The sequence below is a fragment of the Patagioenas fasciata genome, chromosome 5 (assembly GCF_037038585.1).
Source record: "Patagioenas fasciata isolate bPatFas1 chromosome 5, bPatFas1.hap1, whole genome shotgun sequence".
In the NCBI taxonomy this organism is placed as follows: domain Eukaryota; kingdom Metazoa; phylum Chordata; class Aves; order Columbiformes; family Columbidae; genus Patagioenas; species Patagioenas fasciata.
In genome coordinates this window covers 4,970,756-4,989,193 of record NC_092524.1, presented here as the reverse complement: position 1 = coordinate 4,989,193, position 18,438 = coordinate 4,970,756, and the positions used below count along the sequence as shown (strand labels likewise).

General features: G+C 39.3%; 1 protein-coding gene across 3 annotated transcripts in view; it reads right to left on the bottom strand.

The window, feature by feature from the left end:
* Positions 1–18,438, bottom strand: part of ANO5 (anoctamin 5) — a 55,635-nt gene that overhangs the window by 35,485 nt on the left and 1,712 nt on the right. For 2 of the 3 annotated variants that reach the window (XM_071808820.1, XM_065838451.2), the window contains exons 2-3: positions 6,290–6,360; positions 1,344–1,391 (exon numbers count right to left, since the gene is read on the bottom strand). In XM_071808820.1, coding sequence (XP_071664921.1) covers positions 1,344–1,391; positions 6,290–6,360 — 119 coding nt within the window. The remainder of the gene's footprint in view (positions 1–1,343; positions 1,392–6,289; positions 6,361–18,438) is intronic. The other variant, XM_065838452.2, reaches the window with a different exon arrangement.

The window sequence follows — 18,438 nt, the reverse complement described above, 5'->3', positions numbered from 1 at the left end:
TTGACCCCCAGTTCACAGAGAACATTTACACATTTCCCTTTTCACAGAATTAAACATGCTTACAGCTCTATGAGAAACATGGTGATTAAAGTGCTGCTGTGCTAAATACAACTGCTTGATAAAATGTATTTCCAAAAGCAAAATGCTCCTGGAAATGCATTTCCACAACATATGAAAATATACAGGCACTCTACTGAAAATCAAAAAGGCAAATTCCTGGTTTCTGCACAGTAAACTCAGTTCCCATTAGAGCAGAGAGGCCCTTTGCATGAAGTTCTCTTCAATATTCTTCCTTGGAGGAATCCAGGCAACCAAAGTGCTTCCCCACTTCAAAGAGGTGAATTAACAACACAAGATCTTAACGCCATTTCCAGTTATGCTTCATGCAGGCTCCAAAGTTGCATACAAAACTATAACCTTTCCCATTCAACAAAAAAACCCACAAAAGCTCATGTATTTCTTGCAGCTAAAACTTGCAAGCTGCTATTTGCACCTTTACCACGCTCATGTTGCAATTTTGAACCACGGGAAAATCGGAAAGCTTGAAAACATGCATTTCAAAACCATTTAGGACACCAAGATGTTTGCACTAACATCTAAATGCACAGAAAAAGCCTCTCTGGATAAAAGACAATGAACAGAACAAAGAAACATAAGAAATATGCTAAGGGAGCGTACATGTTAATGTAAGACACCAGAGCCCAATGTAAGCAAGCAGGCAGTTTGAATACACCTCAGCATGTACTTCTTCAGTTATCTTAAATGAGTTTTGTAATGTTTCTCTCCATAAAAGCATAATGGTTATTTTAAGTTTTCTGGTATATTTACCAATTAATACAATTATCTTGGCTATGAATTTCAATAAGAGGATATTTTGAGCCTTTCCTTATTACTTGCTACAATAAGAACAAACCAAAAGGCAACGCATTTCAAATGGCGTCAGGATTTCTTGCTCTTTGAAACATTTTAAAGTATCATGCTGACTCAGAGAGCCCTCCAGATAAAAAGGAATCCCACGTTTGTTAATAACACCACAGTCAGAATACACCCTATAACCCATCAAACCAAAACAATGCTAAAAAAAGCAAACTTTCCAGTTTACTCCACCACTACTTAACTTTTCAATTTTATTTATTATCCTTTTGATTCGCTGGAATTTAAGCCATCGCTGGGAATAATCTCAAAAACCACATTTGTTTTTATATGCTAGAAAAACAACGATTTCCATAAGGATGGCTTCCTTGAAACTGGAAAATTTTCTGGTGAGGGACTTTTTGGCAAACGGTAAGAGAAGACGCCACACAGATTCATGCAGGGAAGCATGAATATCGCTTACTGCTTACCACTTGATGTTCAGGGATGAGTAAAGTAGTCTCAGTGCTGTTTAGGCCCTGCCAGTGGCACCACGGGAAAAACATAACGTTGTTAGCGACGATGCAAAGGACGCTTTCAAATAAAAGGCTATTTCAGAAGAAACAGTGCAGCTTCTGCTTTAAGTTGCTGAAGAGCTGTTCTGAGCAATAGATGGGTTTTCAGTCTAGATCAAGTTTAAACAAAGCTCTACTCTCTCAGGTGAGCTGGGTCTCCAGCCTACGCCACTGACTTTTACATGGCCTCTATTGATTTTTAGATATTAGTAAGAATAAAAGCAATACAGTAATCCTCAGCATTTCCATTATAAAACAAAGTCTAGACAACTTGGTACAGATTTCCATTTGCAAGCTGATAAAGAACAAATTTTAACAGTACTTGTTATTTTCACATCAAAGAGAGACAATGTACATAGCACAGATGGCTGCACTTGCATTCAGAACAAACGTGACACCCCTTCTTAGCTATTTTTTTCAATACAAACTGAAATTACATCCTGTGAACCGAAGGCAAACAAATGCAAGGAGACAAATCATTAATCTCATAGTGTAGACAAGGCAAATTGGTATCGGTAATTGTAGTTGTTCCACCTAATGAGACTGGCGAGGGTTTCCCAGCTTCCAGTTCTGATCCACGCCTGCTGAGGCCCTACCCTGATTTTAGTTGTATTAATTGGATTAATACAAGGTCTGGGTGCTCATTATTTTCCTGTATGGGGGCCCAGAGGGTGCTGCAACGTCCTCTGAATATTTTGCAGGCAGGAATGGCAGGAATAAAGGGCTTGGAGGCTTCGCTGTTGGGATGAATGATGGTTTACAGTCCCTAAGCAATTTGGCAACACCTAATTCTGTTAGTCAATCATTGCTCACACTGTTCTCCTGCTTCTGAAAACAAATTATAGACAGGTTTAAACAGTGCAACCAAACAGTGCAAGCGGATTAGGAAAATATGACAATTCCCTATGGAATTAAATTAGCTTTCAACAGAATATTCACTTCATTTCATTATCGTATCACCATTTATTGGTTTGGGGTTGTATTATTTCAAAAACGCGCATTTCCCAAAATCCAGTTTTCATAAAGTACCGTCTGTGATTTTTGAAATTAGAAGTGAATATTTTTCACTTTTATTACAATTTTGCTTGAGAGAAACCACACAGGCCCGCTCCTATAATTTTGTGAAACACGCTATTTTTGTTCCTATTTCCATTGCAAGTAATACACACACACATATCTCTACATTCTTTCTTTGTGATGCCATCTGAGTATTTGCTTATCTAAACAAGATAAAAACGTCCTTTTCAGAATTCAGTCAAACAAACCCAGAGAGATTGATCTGGTTTTGGCAAGGAATCCCCACGAGAAACAATGCAAATATAAATAGCTGCACTGTGCCCTTACCCTAAGATAGCCTGAACTGGCTTTACAGTCTAATCCTCTCATCACTGATGCTACTGGAAAAACCTATGCTATTTGTAGAGAAATAAGGGCTGAGACACTTCAATGGAAACTTTTTCTCCAATTATACACTTAAAATACCTGCCATGTAAAGTACTGTACAAATTTGACATTGATAACAGTGCAGCCTTGCTCATGATGTCCCCATCTTTTCTTCCACCTCTCCATCCTGTGCTGCTCCCACCTCCTCCATAATTCAGTGTAACTATGGATTTTAGCCACCCGCTGCACCTCATGTGCTGCTACACTGCTTCACTCCGAGATACAGTTGTAATATATTTAGTGAAATGTTCAACTGTGGGATGAAAACAGCGTCCAGCTGCCAAAACCCCTTTGTACATTCCCATTTGTTTTGTGAAACACTTTCCTGCTAAACCAGGGAACTCCCCCTGCTCTCTGTATAATTATTTGGCTCAAGTCCTGCTGGTTATGTATTAAAAACAATGACAGTCAATATAACTTTACCTTGCACATTTAAAGTGCAAGAACTCTTCTGGAGAGACATTTTCTCATCATATGCTAAATTCTATGTACAGCACAATGGGGCTTCAGTCTTCATAACACGTGAACCCCAAAACAAGAACCAACCCGTGCTTTCAGAAATGCTCAAATAGTCCAACTTGGTTGAGGTGAAAACCAAGAATGAAGGTTGGCAGCACTGCTGGGCTGGTCCTTCATACTTTGGCATCCACTCTTGTATTAATAATGGTATTTTATGTTTCTCTCTACTTGAAAAGCCACTGGTCTGAATTGCGAATGAACAAGCATGAAAGTAATGTACGCTATCATGGTGTTTTTTTCAGAAATAAAGAAATCAGTTCATGTGGAACACCTGCAGCAACTGCTGCTCTCAAAATAAATAACCTGCCTCACATCCCTAATTTCGGTAAAATGCTTTGCATTACCGCATTGGATGGAGCTCTGCCAATTTACTCCTGCTAACCTGGCTTAAATAAAATGGCTTGTTCTCAGATTATCTCACAATCAAGTTACAATACGGAAAATCCGGTTTAACAGAAATGTTTAGTAACCATTCCATTGGTGAGAAATAACAGCAAAGGTGAAAATTTCATCTTTAACTGTGCTAAATGAACTCCCAGCTTCTCAGAGTCAGAGTAGGGCGCTATCCTGCAGCTTTACTCAGAGTAGTACAGCCTGGTATGGGCTGAGAAACTCAGCGCCCACATACACACAAAGCAAACATTTCAAATTACTTTGTACTTCTTAATTAGAATAGTAGACAAATAGTCTTCAGCATACGCCTCTTACAGATGTCGATAAAATACAAACTAGTTAGTAAGTCTTCTACAAAATCTGTACTAACTTTACAATTATCCCACTTGAATAGCCTAGAATTTTACTATCAGGAAATTTAATACAAATTCAACTTTTTAACCCCTCTTCCAATCTTAAATTATTTAACTGACCTTCTTCCCTTTTAAGAATAAGAACCCTATTTTGTCAGTGGGCCTCATCCTCGTTTACATTTTAATTTGAACAACTAATTATAATCACAGAACAGAGATGCACTGTGCTATCAAAACAGAATTATGCCATTCTATGTATTTTTCTGGTTCTCTCTTTGCATGCATATAAAGCACAGAGAAAAAACAGATTCTCAGTTTTTCTTCCATTGATTTTCCAATTCTCTTGAAAGGACTTTCAGAGGCATTTATGTATTTTTTGGAACACAAACACCATAAAGCCTGATCCAGGTAGATTCTACATGGAGATTCAATTAGGACAGTTGCTGGTCCCTAACAGAAGTCGCTGTCTGTGAATTATTGATTCAAAAAGGAGATAGGAAAACTGTTGAACTCTAAGCAATCCTGTTTCTTGTGGGAGATTAAAAGAAGAAAAATAAAGAAACTCAACAAAAAGCATATAAAAAGGCAAAAAAAGAGGGTAATTCAGGGAAGCTGCAGTGGATTAGAGCACAAATGCAAAATCATGAGGAAGGACCAAGGCACCACTGACAGGAGACTCAATTGCTTTTGGAGTCCTGGACTTCATCTGACTTTTGTGTATGTGTTGGCAGGTTTGGCTACAGCCTGTTTTTCACCTTCTCTTTTGTTTTACTCGCATTATTCCTTGTGTACATATCACATGCTCCTATACAGATTACCAAAGGAAAAAAAAGCACCACTGAATTATGGATAGGTAATGTTTTCTGCTCTCTACATTTGAATCTAGATTTCTTTTTCCCCTGCTGTTGCTAAATCAACAATAAGGACGTAGCTTTTCCTCCCTACTGCTGAGCAGAAGCATATTGTTATTGTATGTTATGTTTCTTCTCTTCCAAAAGAAAAGACAGCCCAAGCATAATGAAGTTGTGACTTGAATGTAATCCATTTAACTCTTTCCCAATGGTCTTTTTATGAATGAATTCCATTACCATTTTAAAATTACCTGACCTTATTGTTTTAAGACTTCTAAGCTTTCGTGTTTTCCAATTGCAGGAACAAAGTACATTGTTTAAGTAACAAGAATGTTTCCCATCTGTCACTAGAGTAAAATTATAAAGTAGAGAAATGTGCTGTCTGTCAAAACAAGAACAAAGCACATTGACCTGAGCTAAAAAGGGTCCTGGTGGGAAGGGGAGAAATCATGGCTTGTTTTTTATGGCAGGACAGATGACCCGGCTCAGTTCCTATGGGAACACATTGAGGATGACAGAAGGCAGCCCAGTGGAGAACTGCAGGAAAATGAATTCTTCCAGTTTATAGAGAAGAATATTGAAGTTGTGACAACACATGAAAATAAAGGATTAGCATTGTATGGAAAAAGAAAGCGGGGCTACCTTACTTCTGGAATGAATTCATGGAAAAGCTTTAAGGATAGACTTAACCTGAATATCTAGGACATTGATCATCAAGCACTAAGCCTGTCGTGGCTGATAAGAGTGTGAAACGGGGCAAGAAGATTAACTCTGTAACTTTATGCCTGCCTAACGCCTAGAAAGCAAAAATCAGATAAATGAGACCTCATTCCTAAAACTCAAACCTTCATTTGCTTTTTCATGAGTCTTGTTGCACTGTCACAAAGTTCCTAGAGCAGAGGAAAGCGATTGTCTTGATTTCCCTATCGAGCCAGCGATATAGTTTGCAGCATGAAACAAAGTGCTGGGTTTGTGCAGAAGCATTATGTTTTTCCAATTGCCAAAACATCAAATGATTGTTTCTCATTTCAAGAGTGATACTGGAAACACTGTTTCCTATCACCACTGGGTTGCAGCGCTAACATTTTTAAGTCTGTTGTAAGACTCAATGAGGGTCAGTGGCGCTTTCATGGTTTTGCTCCTTCAGAACGCTAGAGGAGGAAAATGTTTACATGAATAAAAACGGAGGTATAAGACAATCTAAAAGAAATATTGGTTTTAAAACTAATATCTCTCTTTCACAGCAACTGTTCCTCTTTCTTCCTACCAGTAATGTATTAACACCATCTGTATTGGACCTTACCTCGGAGCTGCTGGGGATTTCTGATTCTGCAGATGAAACAGTTTCACATAAGGGTCCGTTGCATTCTTCCCCTAAGGAACATGGAAAAAAAGATTCACATAAATACATTCCTTATTTTAAAACATGATTGTAGCTGAAAATGAAGTGAACCTCGAGGGCATGGAACTACAAACAAGCAAAAGCTGGAAAATACTACTCAGCCACATAAAATCTGCACGAATAGTTCTTTGAAGGGAAAAAAAACTGGGAGACACAAGATAATCAGTCTGTCCTACCTGGTTGTGACCTTGCAGCCACAGGAACACAGTTTAAGATGTAACAAACAAAAATCCATCAGCATCATGTATTTGATGAGATAAAATTCGTTGTCTTAAATAGGTGACTGTCTACGAGAGTCTAACACTTGCAGCTTTGCTGCCTCAGTTAGAAAGTTCAGTTATCTCTGGGGTTTTGCTAGAAATTGAATTATTTTTTTGTTGCTAAGGAATTAATGGTGCATACCTCAAGGTTATAGATGCCCACATAATGGAGATACGCTGACAGGATCAAGCACAGCAATACCAACTTTAATCCCCAAGCTTCTTGTTATTTAAAATAAACAAAATCCTCACCTTGAACTTAACAACAGTATTGAAATCTGACATGACTTTCCTGCAAATATAGCCAGCCCACCAAGGACACTTATCTAAATGTTAACATATAGGGAAACATTAACATTATAGGGAAAAATCACATTGAATATCTTCTCTTTTCTTCATCTAACAGCAGGAAGTATTGGTGGGTACAGCTTAGACTGGACTTAGACTGCCTAGCACAGCTTAGACTGGACCGCTGTCAGACATCTATGGCTAGATTAGTCCTACCAATAAAAAACAAACTACTCTCCTTTTCTTCTTTTGGAACCTTCAAATATTTGATGCCAAAATTGCAGCCAGGCAGGATATAAACTGTTTCATCTAAAAATCTATAATAAGATACTTAGGCAAAAGAAAAAATAAAACAGAGGGAACAAAGTGCTCTCAAGCTATGTCTAAGTTCACTTACAGAAAATGGTCTCTGTAATCTGTAACTGTACATACGATGTGATGAGAAACTGGGCAATAGCGTACAATGGTATATAACATATAACAAAGTGTCCGAATGCCGAGACATTCACAGTTTGCTAAAGCAAAGCATGCCTGCAAAATCTGTATTAGTTGATATAATTTGAAAATTGAAGTTTTATTCATGCACCTAGAGAAAGATGTTGCATATGGCGATGCAAGTTGGGAGAACAGTGTTGTCACCTCTAGAAAGTTAGCCTGGAAGTAAATAAGTATCAAAAGTATCATAAATAGTGATTCCACGGCCTCCAACAGCAGCTTTGGATTATCCTTTCTGTAGCTGTGAACGTTTAAGCTCGGGAACAAGCACGATTCTGAGTTGTACATTTTAACTGCTCTCCCAGCACCACAGCTGATTACTTGTGCAACTTGTGAAATGAAATTCTCTCAGCATCTCTGATCCTGGGGAATAAAACTGAATAACCCCAGTGCAGCACCCAAGGTGGCAAAGAGAGAATGTAAAACATACATTAACTGAGAAGTACAACACACTTTATGTTCACTCCCTGCAAAACACATAACAGCGTTCCTAAGCAGGATAAGAAATGCATGTTGAAGTCATATAGGAAGGTATAAAGGAGCCGCACATCACAACTGCAACAAAAAACAGGGAACAGAGACGTCCAATTAATTCCTAACCATAAGGGCTGCCTACAGATAGCTAGAAATTTACTTGTAAACCACATTGCAAAAAGCTTGGCTCATATGTGATACCGATGACTCATAGAAACTTAAATCAGATTTCCAAGAGGCTCTCACAGGAAAAAAATACAAGAGGACAGAGCAGACATACAACAGGGAGGAAGGCGCAGTGCTGGTTAGTACGGTACCTTCTGACCACGATGGCTTGAACTTGGTGAGAACCACAATGTCATCTTTAAAAGGAAAAAACACTTCAGTAAGAACCAGAAGGAAAATTCACTCTGAACATGAACTCGTTTAATAATTCTCCTCTATCCTTTACAGTATGGCCACTATAACCAAACAACAAACAAGCCGTGGAAACAAGAGACTGTGACCTAGCCTTTTTTCTCCAGGCACATTATTCAGCAACACAAAGATGCCACTTTTGCATATCAGCAGCAGGGAGGAATGTAATAGTTTCTGCTAGCCAAGAAAAGACCTTTAAAATTCTTCAAGAAATTATAACTTCATATCTAAAGAGAGAGTAAAACAATAGTATCCCGATAAATGCATTATATTTAAGGGAATGGCCTTGTTTTTCAACACTACACGCTCTACTGTATGTAAAAAGATCTAAAAACTGCTGCACACCAAGAAGAATGAATGAGGACATCTGCTAAGAATAAATAGCCCTTCAGTATAAAATTCATTTTTACAAATTATGGTTACTCCTTCCAAATTTTTTGTATAAAATTAACCCCAGAACCACACTACGACTATCAGAACCCATTAAAATCGCTTCAGACATATATAATTTCAAGATTTATTCCAATCATTGGCCTTTCACGGGCATGCACATACCCCAGCTGAAAGAAATGTCTCCTTCCCAATGCAACCGTCATCTCCAACACCCTTACAGTTCTGCACACTATTATTTGTAACTCCTTCCACACGTGCCTTGGGATTTTGCACATTATTAGAAATAAGTGAGCTTCAAATGGTCTATAATTTTGCAGTATTAACGTATGCTGTCCCAGACTCCACCCCACCACAGGGCAACCTACTTATAAACCTTTGGTGTGCCAACCCAAAGAATTACAGGCCGTTTCTGTTTCAATGACAGACCCAAAAGATCAGATCAGCAGGACTTCAAAACAGTTCAGAACTCAAGACTGGTGAATGTAATCCAGACTAATTTCGCTCCTTAAAATATATGTGGTTTACCCCACAAAAAGAAGGTATTTTAATTAGTGCCATCTTACGATTTCCCCAACAAGCATGAAAAATAGCTTCTTGTGTACTGAAATGATTAGTCCTTCTACAATAGCTTAACTTTGTTCACAGTGTCTGAATCACTTTATTTTCCTACATTGAAAACAGACATTTTTGGGGAAAAAAAAAAGGAATTTAATTCCATGTCTTGACCTCCTGGTTAAAAGAAGTGGTTTAATACGATTAATATTTCGGGAATCAAGAAGTTGTCCTTCAAAGCCTTTTTATTCATTCCATGATGAAAGACAAAACTGCTCAGTGGTGTGGACGCCAACATGCTCATGGGTTTTCAAAGACATTACTGTATCTGCCATTTACAGAACTGGCACACAAGCTATTCAAGTATGACTGGATGTCTTTAAAACTCAGATAAATGGATGGGAGACCAGATGCACGACCTACCCACCCTTTATTTGACAGAAAGCAGGAAATTCTCTTTGACAACAATGGCAATACTGGCTTTGTAAATTTAAAGTCACCTGCAAGAAAACAAGCAGCTTGAAATAAATTCTGTTTATTTTGACAAGTGCTGTTTAAGTTCATTATGAAACAAAAGCAAAAGTATTCAAGTTGTCATAAAAAAGTCACAATGCCATGGTAAATCAAAGCATTCAATAGCCCTCCAAGTTGTTGCAGGGAAGGTTCAGATTGGACATTAGGAAAAATTTCTTCATGGAAAGGGTTGTAAAGCATTGGAACAGGCTGCCCAGGGCAGTGATGGAGTCGCCCCTGGAGGGGTTTAAAAGATGTGGAGATAAGGTTCTTAGGGATACGGTTTAGTGCCAGAGTGAGGTTATGGTTGGACTTGATGATCTTAAGGGTTTCTTCCAACCAAAATGAACCTATGATTCGATATTTTTGTGATAGCTGGGGTGAGGAAAGCATCACCATTTAAAGATGCCACAGGACTGGTGATGTATCCCTCTGCACCAAAAATGATCTGCACATTCTCTGGGAGAAGTACAGCCTGTCACAGAGCATGTCCTGGTCACAACACCCATACCTCAGCTAGGGAAACAGAAGGTCCAGGACATGAGCCCAACCACAGATCTGCTCACTTGACTTAATTATTAGTGCACTCCATCCAACCAGTGCAGAAACACACTTTGGAGGACATCACAGCCAGGTTCTGCTCTTGAAAACAGCGTGAAGAAGTCAGCCCAGCTTGGGGAAGGAGGCAGTTTGGTGCTATGGACATGGCTGGACTGTGCTACTTGTTCTCAAAGGCCAATGAAAAATTTCTTGGCTTTTTGAATTACTAGCAGAGGCCAAGCCAGGGATGCTCCAGCATCTTTAACTGTACCTAACCAGTGATCTCCCTGAAACATGATGATGTATATCACTTCAGCATCCTTAGGCTGCTGGCAGATGGGAAGAAAAGAGCTGGGTCGGTGCTGCAGCGCTTCAGGTACCGCTGGACATGGAGTGGCTGCTCTGGGGATGCTGCAGCCTGGCAGGGTCACAGCAACTCTGCCTCAGAAAACACCAAGAGAAAGCATCTAAATTCTCCTTCCTTTCAAATTCTATTACCCCAATTCATCTGCACCAAGTAGAGCTCTTGGTAGATGTCTACCAGTAAAAACATCAACAAATCAGGTGCTTCTAAAGCCAAGTGGCAGCCAAATAGACAGTTTATGGATCAAAATTTTCATTTTGCTACCTAAACTAAAAAATCATCTGCATGTGCACACCTAAGACCTCCGACAGAGCTATTGTATTGCAAAGGCAAAGCCAGAGCCAGGATTCTCAGGCAGGTGCTGACAAGCCGTTTAATGGGCAGCAGCAGTAAGACAGTTTTCCTACTGCTACTGCTACTACTTTCAGCATTGGTTCCAAAATAATTGCTTCCATTTATTTCCACTATGTCCTTAGACACAGCAACAGCATCCCATTCAGTCAACAAAAGCAAGTAGGTAAAAACAAACAGTTTTCAGACCTGTCAAACTCTCCTGCATATGTCTGATGCCTTCCACATATCGGTTTACACACATATATATCCCTAGAGCAAGTTTTTAATGGTCGAGGTACAACAAATAAACAAACACCCCATAACCAAACAAAAACAACCATCAATAACATAAAACAAGAAACCACCCAACAATAATAAAAACGTTGAAATATACATGGCAGTTGTTACAAGGTAGCTACTTTGTACTATGGAGAAAATTCCTAATATTCATCCTTACCAAACAATGAAAGAAGATTTTATTCCTAGATGTCTTGAAGTTACCATCTTAATAGAGCCCTGTCATTATTCACTAACCTGGCCCGCCTGACAGACAAGATAATTCAATTTAAGACATGGTTTTTTATCACTAAATCAATGTGTTCTTTACAACACCATGTCCTTTGCTCCCAAAAGATCGCGGTGGGATTCCCGCTGCAGCGGGATCTACTCTGACCAACTTCCATCCTTGCCAAGGATTCAGCACTGAGTCACTGACAAAAATGTGTAATGAACACAGATCTCTCCAGAACAAGGTCACTCATTCCAAGTGAGCTTCGTCATGACTAAAGTGCTTCCATATCTAAGAAAAATACAGCTTTAAATGACTTATTAACTACATTTATGTGTATATTGACCATCTCCTCCCAGAGCTGGATGAGCGAGTTGCCCAGGGGCACTGAGGACCCACCTGCACCACTGAACCAAAGAGTCCATCTCAAAATTACACTTGAATTGGTGCTTTATGCACACTCAGAGCTGCTCCTAAAAATTTAAAGCTATTCTTTAACATGCAAACATAAAATTCTCCATAAATCCAAGAAAATTTATTCAGAACGTTTTAAAAGAACTTTATGATTCCCTTAAAAAAGATTGCTTTCAAGTACAGTTTGCTTCACAGACAGTAATTTTCAGCATGTGTTTTATTATTAAACAAGTGGTTCGAGAGAAGAGATATTTGTCAACACATAGAAAGTAAAAGGAAACAAACAACAGTATTTTATATAGGCAAAAATATACAGAAAAGAAATCTGCTGCTAACAATAAGAAAATCTCACTTAGCTTATGGAAAACACATGAAGTCCTCAGTTCTCATCTCTGGTACGGTAAATGAGTATTTGATATCAGAACTTGAGGTTTACCCTCAGCCGCCTTCCTTTTAAAGAACTAGAAAACCTCCTCTTTTAATTAAAGGCACTTGGCTAAAGAAAATAAAAAAAAAGAGCGGTGCAAATCTGTTTTTAGCAAAAAAACCACAAGCATAGTGTTGTAACACAGAACTTGAATAGCATTTCAGTGTGGTCAAGGCAATAACCGTAACTGTATTGTATGTACCAGCACAGACCAAAGCTAGAGCATGCTGTGAGCACTGAGTTTAGCACTTGCAGCTTTCAGGCATCATCATTTTGCAGAATGACACAAGTAAACTGATTAATAGGTTCAAATGCAATTAAAAAAAAGAAAGCAGGGTGGTAAAATACAAGATTGCAGATGACCTGACAGCTCCTGAAGCAAATGGCTGTGCTTGTTTGTACTTAAACTATTCGGAAGTGTGGGCCAGATTTCATCAGCACCATCTGACTGCAGAGGCAGAAAATAGCTCGGGCAGTGGCCTTGCACATATATGAATATAAAAGCGTCGGGTGCTCTGAGATTTCCTTCAAAAAAGCTGAAGAAAAGGGAACCACAGTATTGCTTTTCATCACAGCCCGAGGGAATGATAAGCACCTCAAAAAGCATTAAGTACAGGGCTGCTTTCCTGCTGTTCCCAGAGATACACTTAAAATCTTATAGCATCGCTCATTAATGAATTTCTCCCACTGAAATCACTGATGTAACCCTGAAGCAACACAATCTCTAACTTCTTTCAGCATTTGCAACACACAAGTTTTCAAAAGTAGGGGAGGGCCCAATGTATTATTCACTACATGCCCATCCTTGTATGGCAGATCTTCTATAGAGAAGAGAAAAGCGGTATATGAACAAGGAACTAAACAAGGAAATAGAGAAAAAATGCTGGGAAGGCGTTTAGCATAAACTAGGAACGCATATAACTTGTACTTTCATTAAGAAAGTAAAAAGCAATATATATTCAAAAAACCACATCATGAATGTACTGTCCTCTGGCAGTACTCCTCAGTTTCATGCTACCCAGACATTGAATTTCAGATGGCCAATTTCATCTGCAGTTTTTTGTTCCTTCTGGTCCTCACACTCTACCTAGTTCAATACTATTTTGGTTATGCTCCCAATGAAATGCGTCATTTGGAATTTCACTAGTATATTCACCAAGTATTTAATTGCCTCATATTAAACAACATAAAAATATACCAGTATAGAAAGACTTTTTACAAATCCCATCAATTTTTGTTTTTCCTGAAGTATGAGTTTGCAAAACTCAACATCTTCTGTCTGAATTACTTTAAAGACAAGGCAATAACTCTCGAAGTCATATACTGACCTCAGAGAGAAACAGTTCCTATCAATCAAGAAAATGAGCAGGGCAACAGACCACAGCTCCCATCACTTAGAGTTTTTTAAGTAAACACCCATCGATTAACGGGACTGAAGTACACGCTGGCATCCCGCTTGCCAACGGCATCAAAACCACGTCTGCAAGTCATTCAGTCACTAGCATGGTATATTTGTGGCACACTATAAATTGTACAAACATAGGCTCTCCCATTTCCTACCTGATAGTTAAGAAAACCCCTTGGAATAACAAGCCACAGGGCCCTTTCTAATTTCAGGCTAGCACAGAAAATTAAAGGCCAGTCATCTCTATCACGAGCCCTACCCAGATGCTTTGCTGGGCTTCTGCTCTCTTGCCAAAGGCCTCAGATTTCACTTTTACCCTTGGGAGCCTGTGAAGGAAGACAAAAGATCACTTGGGATTTCCACTTAGAAGACTGGAGTTCACCCAAAGATATTCTCACTTCCTAAAAACCAGCATTTGGAGCTTCACTACCTCAATGGGTCCTCATTGAGATCCAGTGGAGAACGGCTCTGACAGCACCAAAAGACCCAGACAAAGCAACATGTGAAATAATGAAGTGCTTTTATTGTGCTGTTTTGAGTGAATGGGTGATCCACATGCACTGGAAAAAAAAGTCTGATTTGAAACGGTAGCTTAGAATTAAGTCTTTTAACAAAAGTAGCACCAAATGTTGGTCTATTCTTAATTTATTCTTAACAGTAACAAAATGCAAAAAAAAAAAGGTAAATCTCATAACCCTTTAATCCAGGGGTGTCGAACTCATTTTCATTGGGGGCCACATCAGCCTTGCGGTTGCCTTCAAAACGCCAAATGTAATTTTAGGACTGAACTAATGTAGGAGTCATTACATTTCTACAGTCCTAAAATTACACTCAGCTCTTTGAAGGCAACTGCGAGGCTGATGTGGCCCCCACTGAAAATGAGTTTGACACCCCTGCTTTAATCTATAGTATCTATTGAAAATTCCAGATTACAACTGTGTAAGCAGGACCTCAGATAATTTCTCTCCTCGTTTCTTGGGCACCAGTTATAACTAAAGCTGAAACCTCACATTAGTGAAACTAAAGATGAAAACAGGGGCTAAAGAGAGAGACTGCAGGCAGGTCTGCGGTGTGTGAGGTACGTGCTAGTTCTGCATTGGTGTGGTGTGGAAAGAGCGATCCAAATTCCCACATGGGTATATTCTGAATACACAGAAAGATTCAGAAGCCTTTCCTGGATTACTGAAATACGAGTATTGCAGATATGGAATTATTTTCTCAGCCGTTCTGGGGAACCACACTCACACACAGATTTTCCTGTTGCATCCCCTTGCCCACCCAGACAGGCGAGTTAAGAATAGTATTATTTTACATTAAGACAGGTAGGTGGTGCTGACAACGCACATCAGCACAGTTGCACAAGGGTGTCTTGCCTTATTTTACTCCTTTTTTATCAGCAGCAGCCAACCACCCTGCTAACACCCCATTTCTTGGCACACACAGACCACAGCATGAGCACTGTGGGTTTAACCACTTTCGGTTCTTCCAGGAGGCCCTTGAACAAAAAACACACATCTCTGTAGTACAATGCAAGCAACCAAGTCCCGACCTAGAACCAGCTCCTCCCCCACACAATGTTTTATCTATAAATAATCCCTGACATATTATTCAGCTTTCTGCAGGAAGCCGACACCTCAAAATCCTTCCATGCTATAATTGCAAGAACTATCCCTATCAACAGGACGCAAGGATGTTCCTTCCCTTTCGTGCATTTATACACATGCACAGGTGAAAAGCTACTGCCAAATACAATGAAATTACTGCTAGATAATGAAGCACAACCTGGCAACGACACTCACCGGTCTTCAGTTCAACCCCAGATAACAATAAAAAAAAAGTGGAAAAGTTCACTGCATTATTACCTTGCCACTTAATATCTGAACCAGCAGCTCTCGCCACATTGTTACATTACCTATACTTTCTTAATTACATGTTTCTATTAGGTGACTGTACTTCTCCATGAGTATATCCAACTCATTAGTTTACAGCTACTAAACATGAAGACAATGGTGTTTGGTTTTCTCATTTTGCTTGGGTTTTTTTGGGGGGGCGAGGGCTTGGTTTGTTGTTCCCCACAAAATACCTGCCAACAGCTCCCAGCATAATTTTCAAAGCACATTTTTAGTAGCGCCCTTGTATCTTATCCTAGTTCTTCCTTGCATAGTAGTACTTATTAATCATTTGTACATACATGTTAAAAGTGCACTTCCATTTTATGGTACAGTTATCTTATTTCTGGATAAACTTTCCTAGAGTGCAAAAACTAGGATTTCAACATAGGCTTTAGTTCCCAAAACGTGCTGCTAATGCACCTGTTAAGTAAAAAACCTGAAAAGCAAAGTAACTTTGAGTTTTGTTTGTAAATTGAGAATTACCTACAGGGTGTGACATCATACTTAGGGCATCATTTCACTGACCAGCAGCAAAGGCTGGAAACCTTCCAGCTGTAGTTACACTTTCAAAATGTTGACTTTTGCTTAGATCCAAAGCCAAATTGGTATTATTAAAATAAAAAAAGAAAATCAAACCCCTATGCACTGGACATCTGCCTTTCCACTAGTGCTGCAGTGGTGTTTCAGGTGCTTCCTTCCCATTTATTTGGCATTCCCAGCACAAAACCTCTGCCCACAGCTGGAACCAAGCCCGTTCCTCCAGTAACCGCTGCAAGGGACAAACAGCTGCGGAGCATTTTCTTTCCTCTTCTGAGCAAAAAGGTGCAGAGCCGCTTCTAAATAGGGGGTAAAGAGCATTCACCACTCAGTTCTTCATCAGAGGGAATTGAGCTGGATTGCCCAGCTCTCCCAAGCCTGGCCTAAACTTCCCACGTAATTGCTACTGGGTTAAGAAGGAATGCGAGAGACTTAAACCCTCCTGGGGAGCTGCTCTGCTTTGCCATTCACTGGGCTACAGAGTAGAGGGTATAAATGTGACTTTAACCTCACATGCAGGGTCCTCATCTGAAAGAAAAGTGTTATAAGCCTCAGTCACCACTCCAAAGCCAATTTTTTTAAAAATTATTTGTTAAATTAATTTTTTTTTTAGCTGCAAGAATCTCTGGATAAAATCCATACATACCAACTGTGGTGGAATGAGCTTAACGTTTATTTTCTCATTAAAAGCACCACAGCATGTATACAAAAAATAGATGTAAGGCGATATTATGCAAGTTGTTGGGCTCAGTTCCCAAAAGCAGGCTGTCCTATTACAAATGGGATTTTTCCGTTAAAAAGGTTTTACCTTCCCATAACCAACCTGTATTTACACTGTGCCCCCGCAGTGACGCATCGCAGCCAGTAAAGAAATTCCACTCAGGAACAACACAGGGGTTGGTCTAAGGGAGTATTTTCTCCCCTGCTTTTTATGTTCTGAACTATGTGTAAATTTCCCCGAGTTTTTATTTTATTACCTAGGAACAATCCTTAAAAGAAAAGTTTTCACGTTAACAAACCCTCTGCTTTAGCCCTGTTGGGAACATGATATCCCATTCAATGCTTCCACAAATAGATCAGAAATTACTACATACATTGCTCCAGTAATTAGAGACAGATGCAGTTTTGAACAGAGGCCTGTGTTTTATGTTACTGGTATGAATCATAATGATTCTGATTAAATAAGTGAAGTACCATTGTATTAAAGAACGGCAGTATTTGAACCTGAATGCTGAGGCACTACGAGAAGCACGAGCACCATTTGCAAGTCATGCCCTCAGCTCTTCCCAATGTTTTGCTGCCTTTCTCAGAGGGAAGATGACAATCAACCTAAATAAACGTCTGAATTCAGATCAGCCTTAGAGAATTTTGAGTTCAAACCAGACTCCTGGAAGTTCTGAAAAAGGAACCACGCACATAAAGGCAGCGTATTCCCAATCACGGCACGGAGCCAAGTACAAGTTTCCAGAAGATCCGCAATCTTGGGGATGCATCCAACAACACAGCTACATTCCATTTTTGCAAGTTCACTCTTCTTAGTTTTTAATATTTGAAGTAAATGCCACACATCTTCCAAAAGAAAGCAAAATCACCCACACGAAAATGGAAGTTATTACCTCACGAGGGTGTAATTCAACAGGAAGCCAGAAAGTTTCCTCCAAGGTAGAAGTTTTGGCACACGGTCTCTAAGCACAGACCCTGCAAACTAAGCTTTCTGCTGCTGGTGAGTAGTTTTTCACCCACACGACCTGTTCTTCAGCATTCAAGTTCAACGAAATGCAGTAGTAAACCAGAATCAAATGCACACGCACCATCCAAATATGAACACATCTTTAAGGAAAATAAATAGCAGATGGTTTTGCTTCTGCCTTGTTGCTATTGACTCACACAGACCCTGCTTGTGCACGTCAGACATCTATAGCCTGGAGCTTCCTTAAAAGCATAAAAGCAGATGTTCGGATCTACGAGAAGGCCCAGTGGCAATGTATGTGTGCTGTTAACTTTTCTAAAACATAATTTAAGGAAGATTTTATGTTTGGTTGGTTTTTTATCCTTGAGAGATTTTTGAACAATGAATCAACATAAAAAGTAGAATCACTTCACCCCATATTCCAGTTTATTATTGTTTTAGAAAAGTGTTTGATTAAAAAATTCATTGACCTGGTACAAGATTTTGCATGGACAGTTATGTGCTACTGTATGGTAAATCCTACTGAATCATCCTCATTCACCAAAACC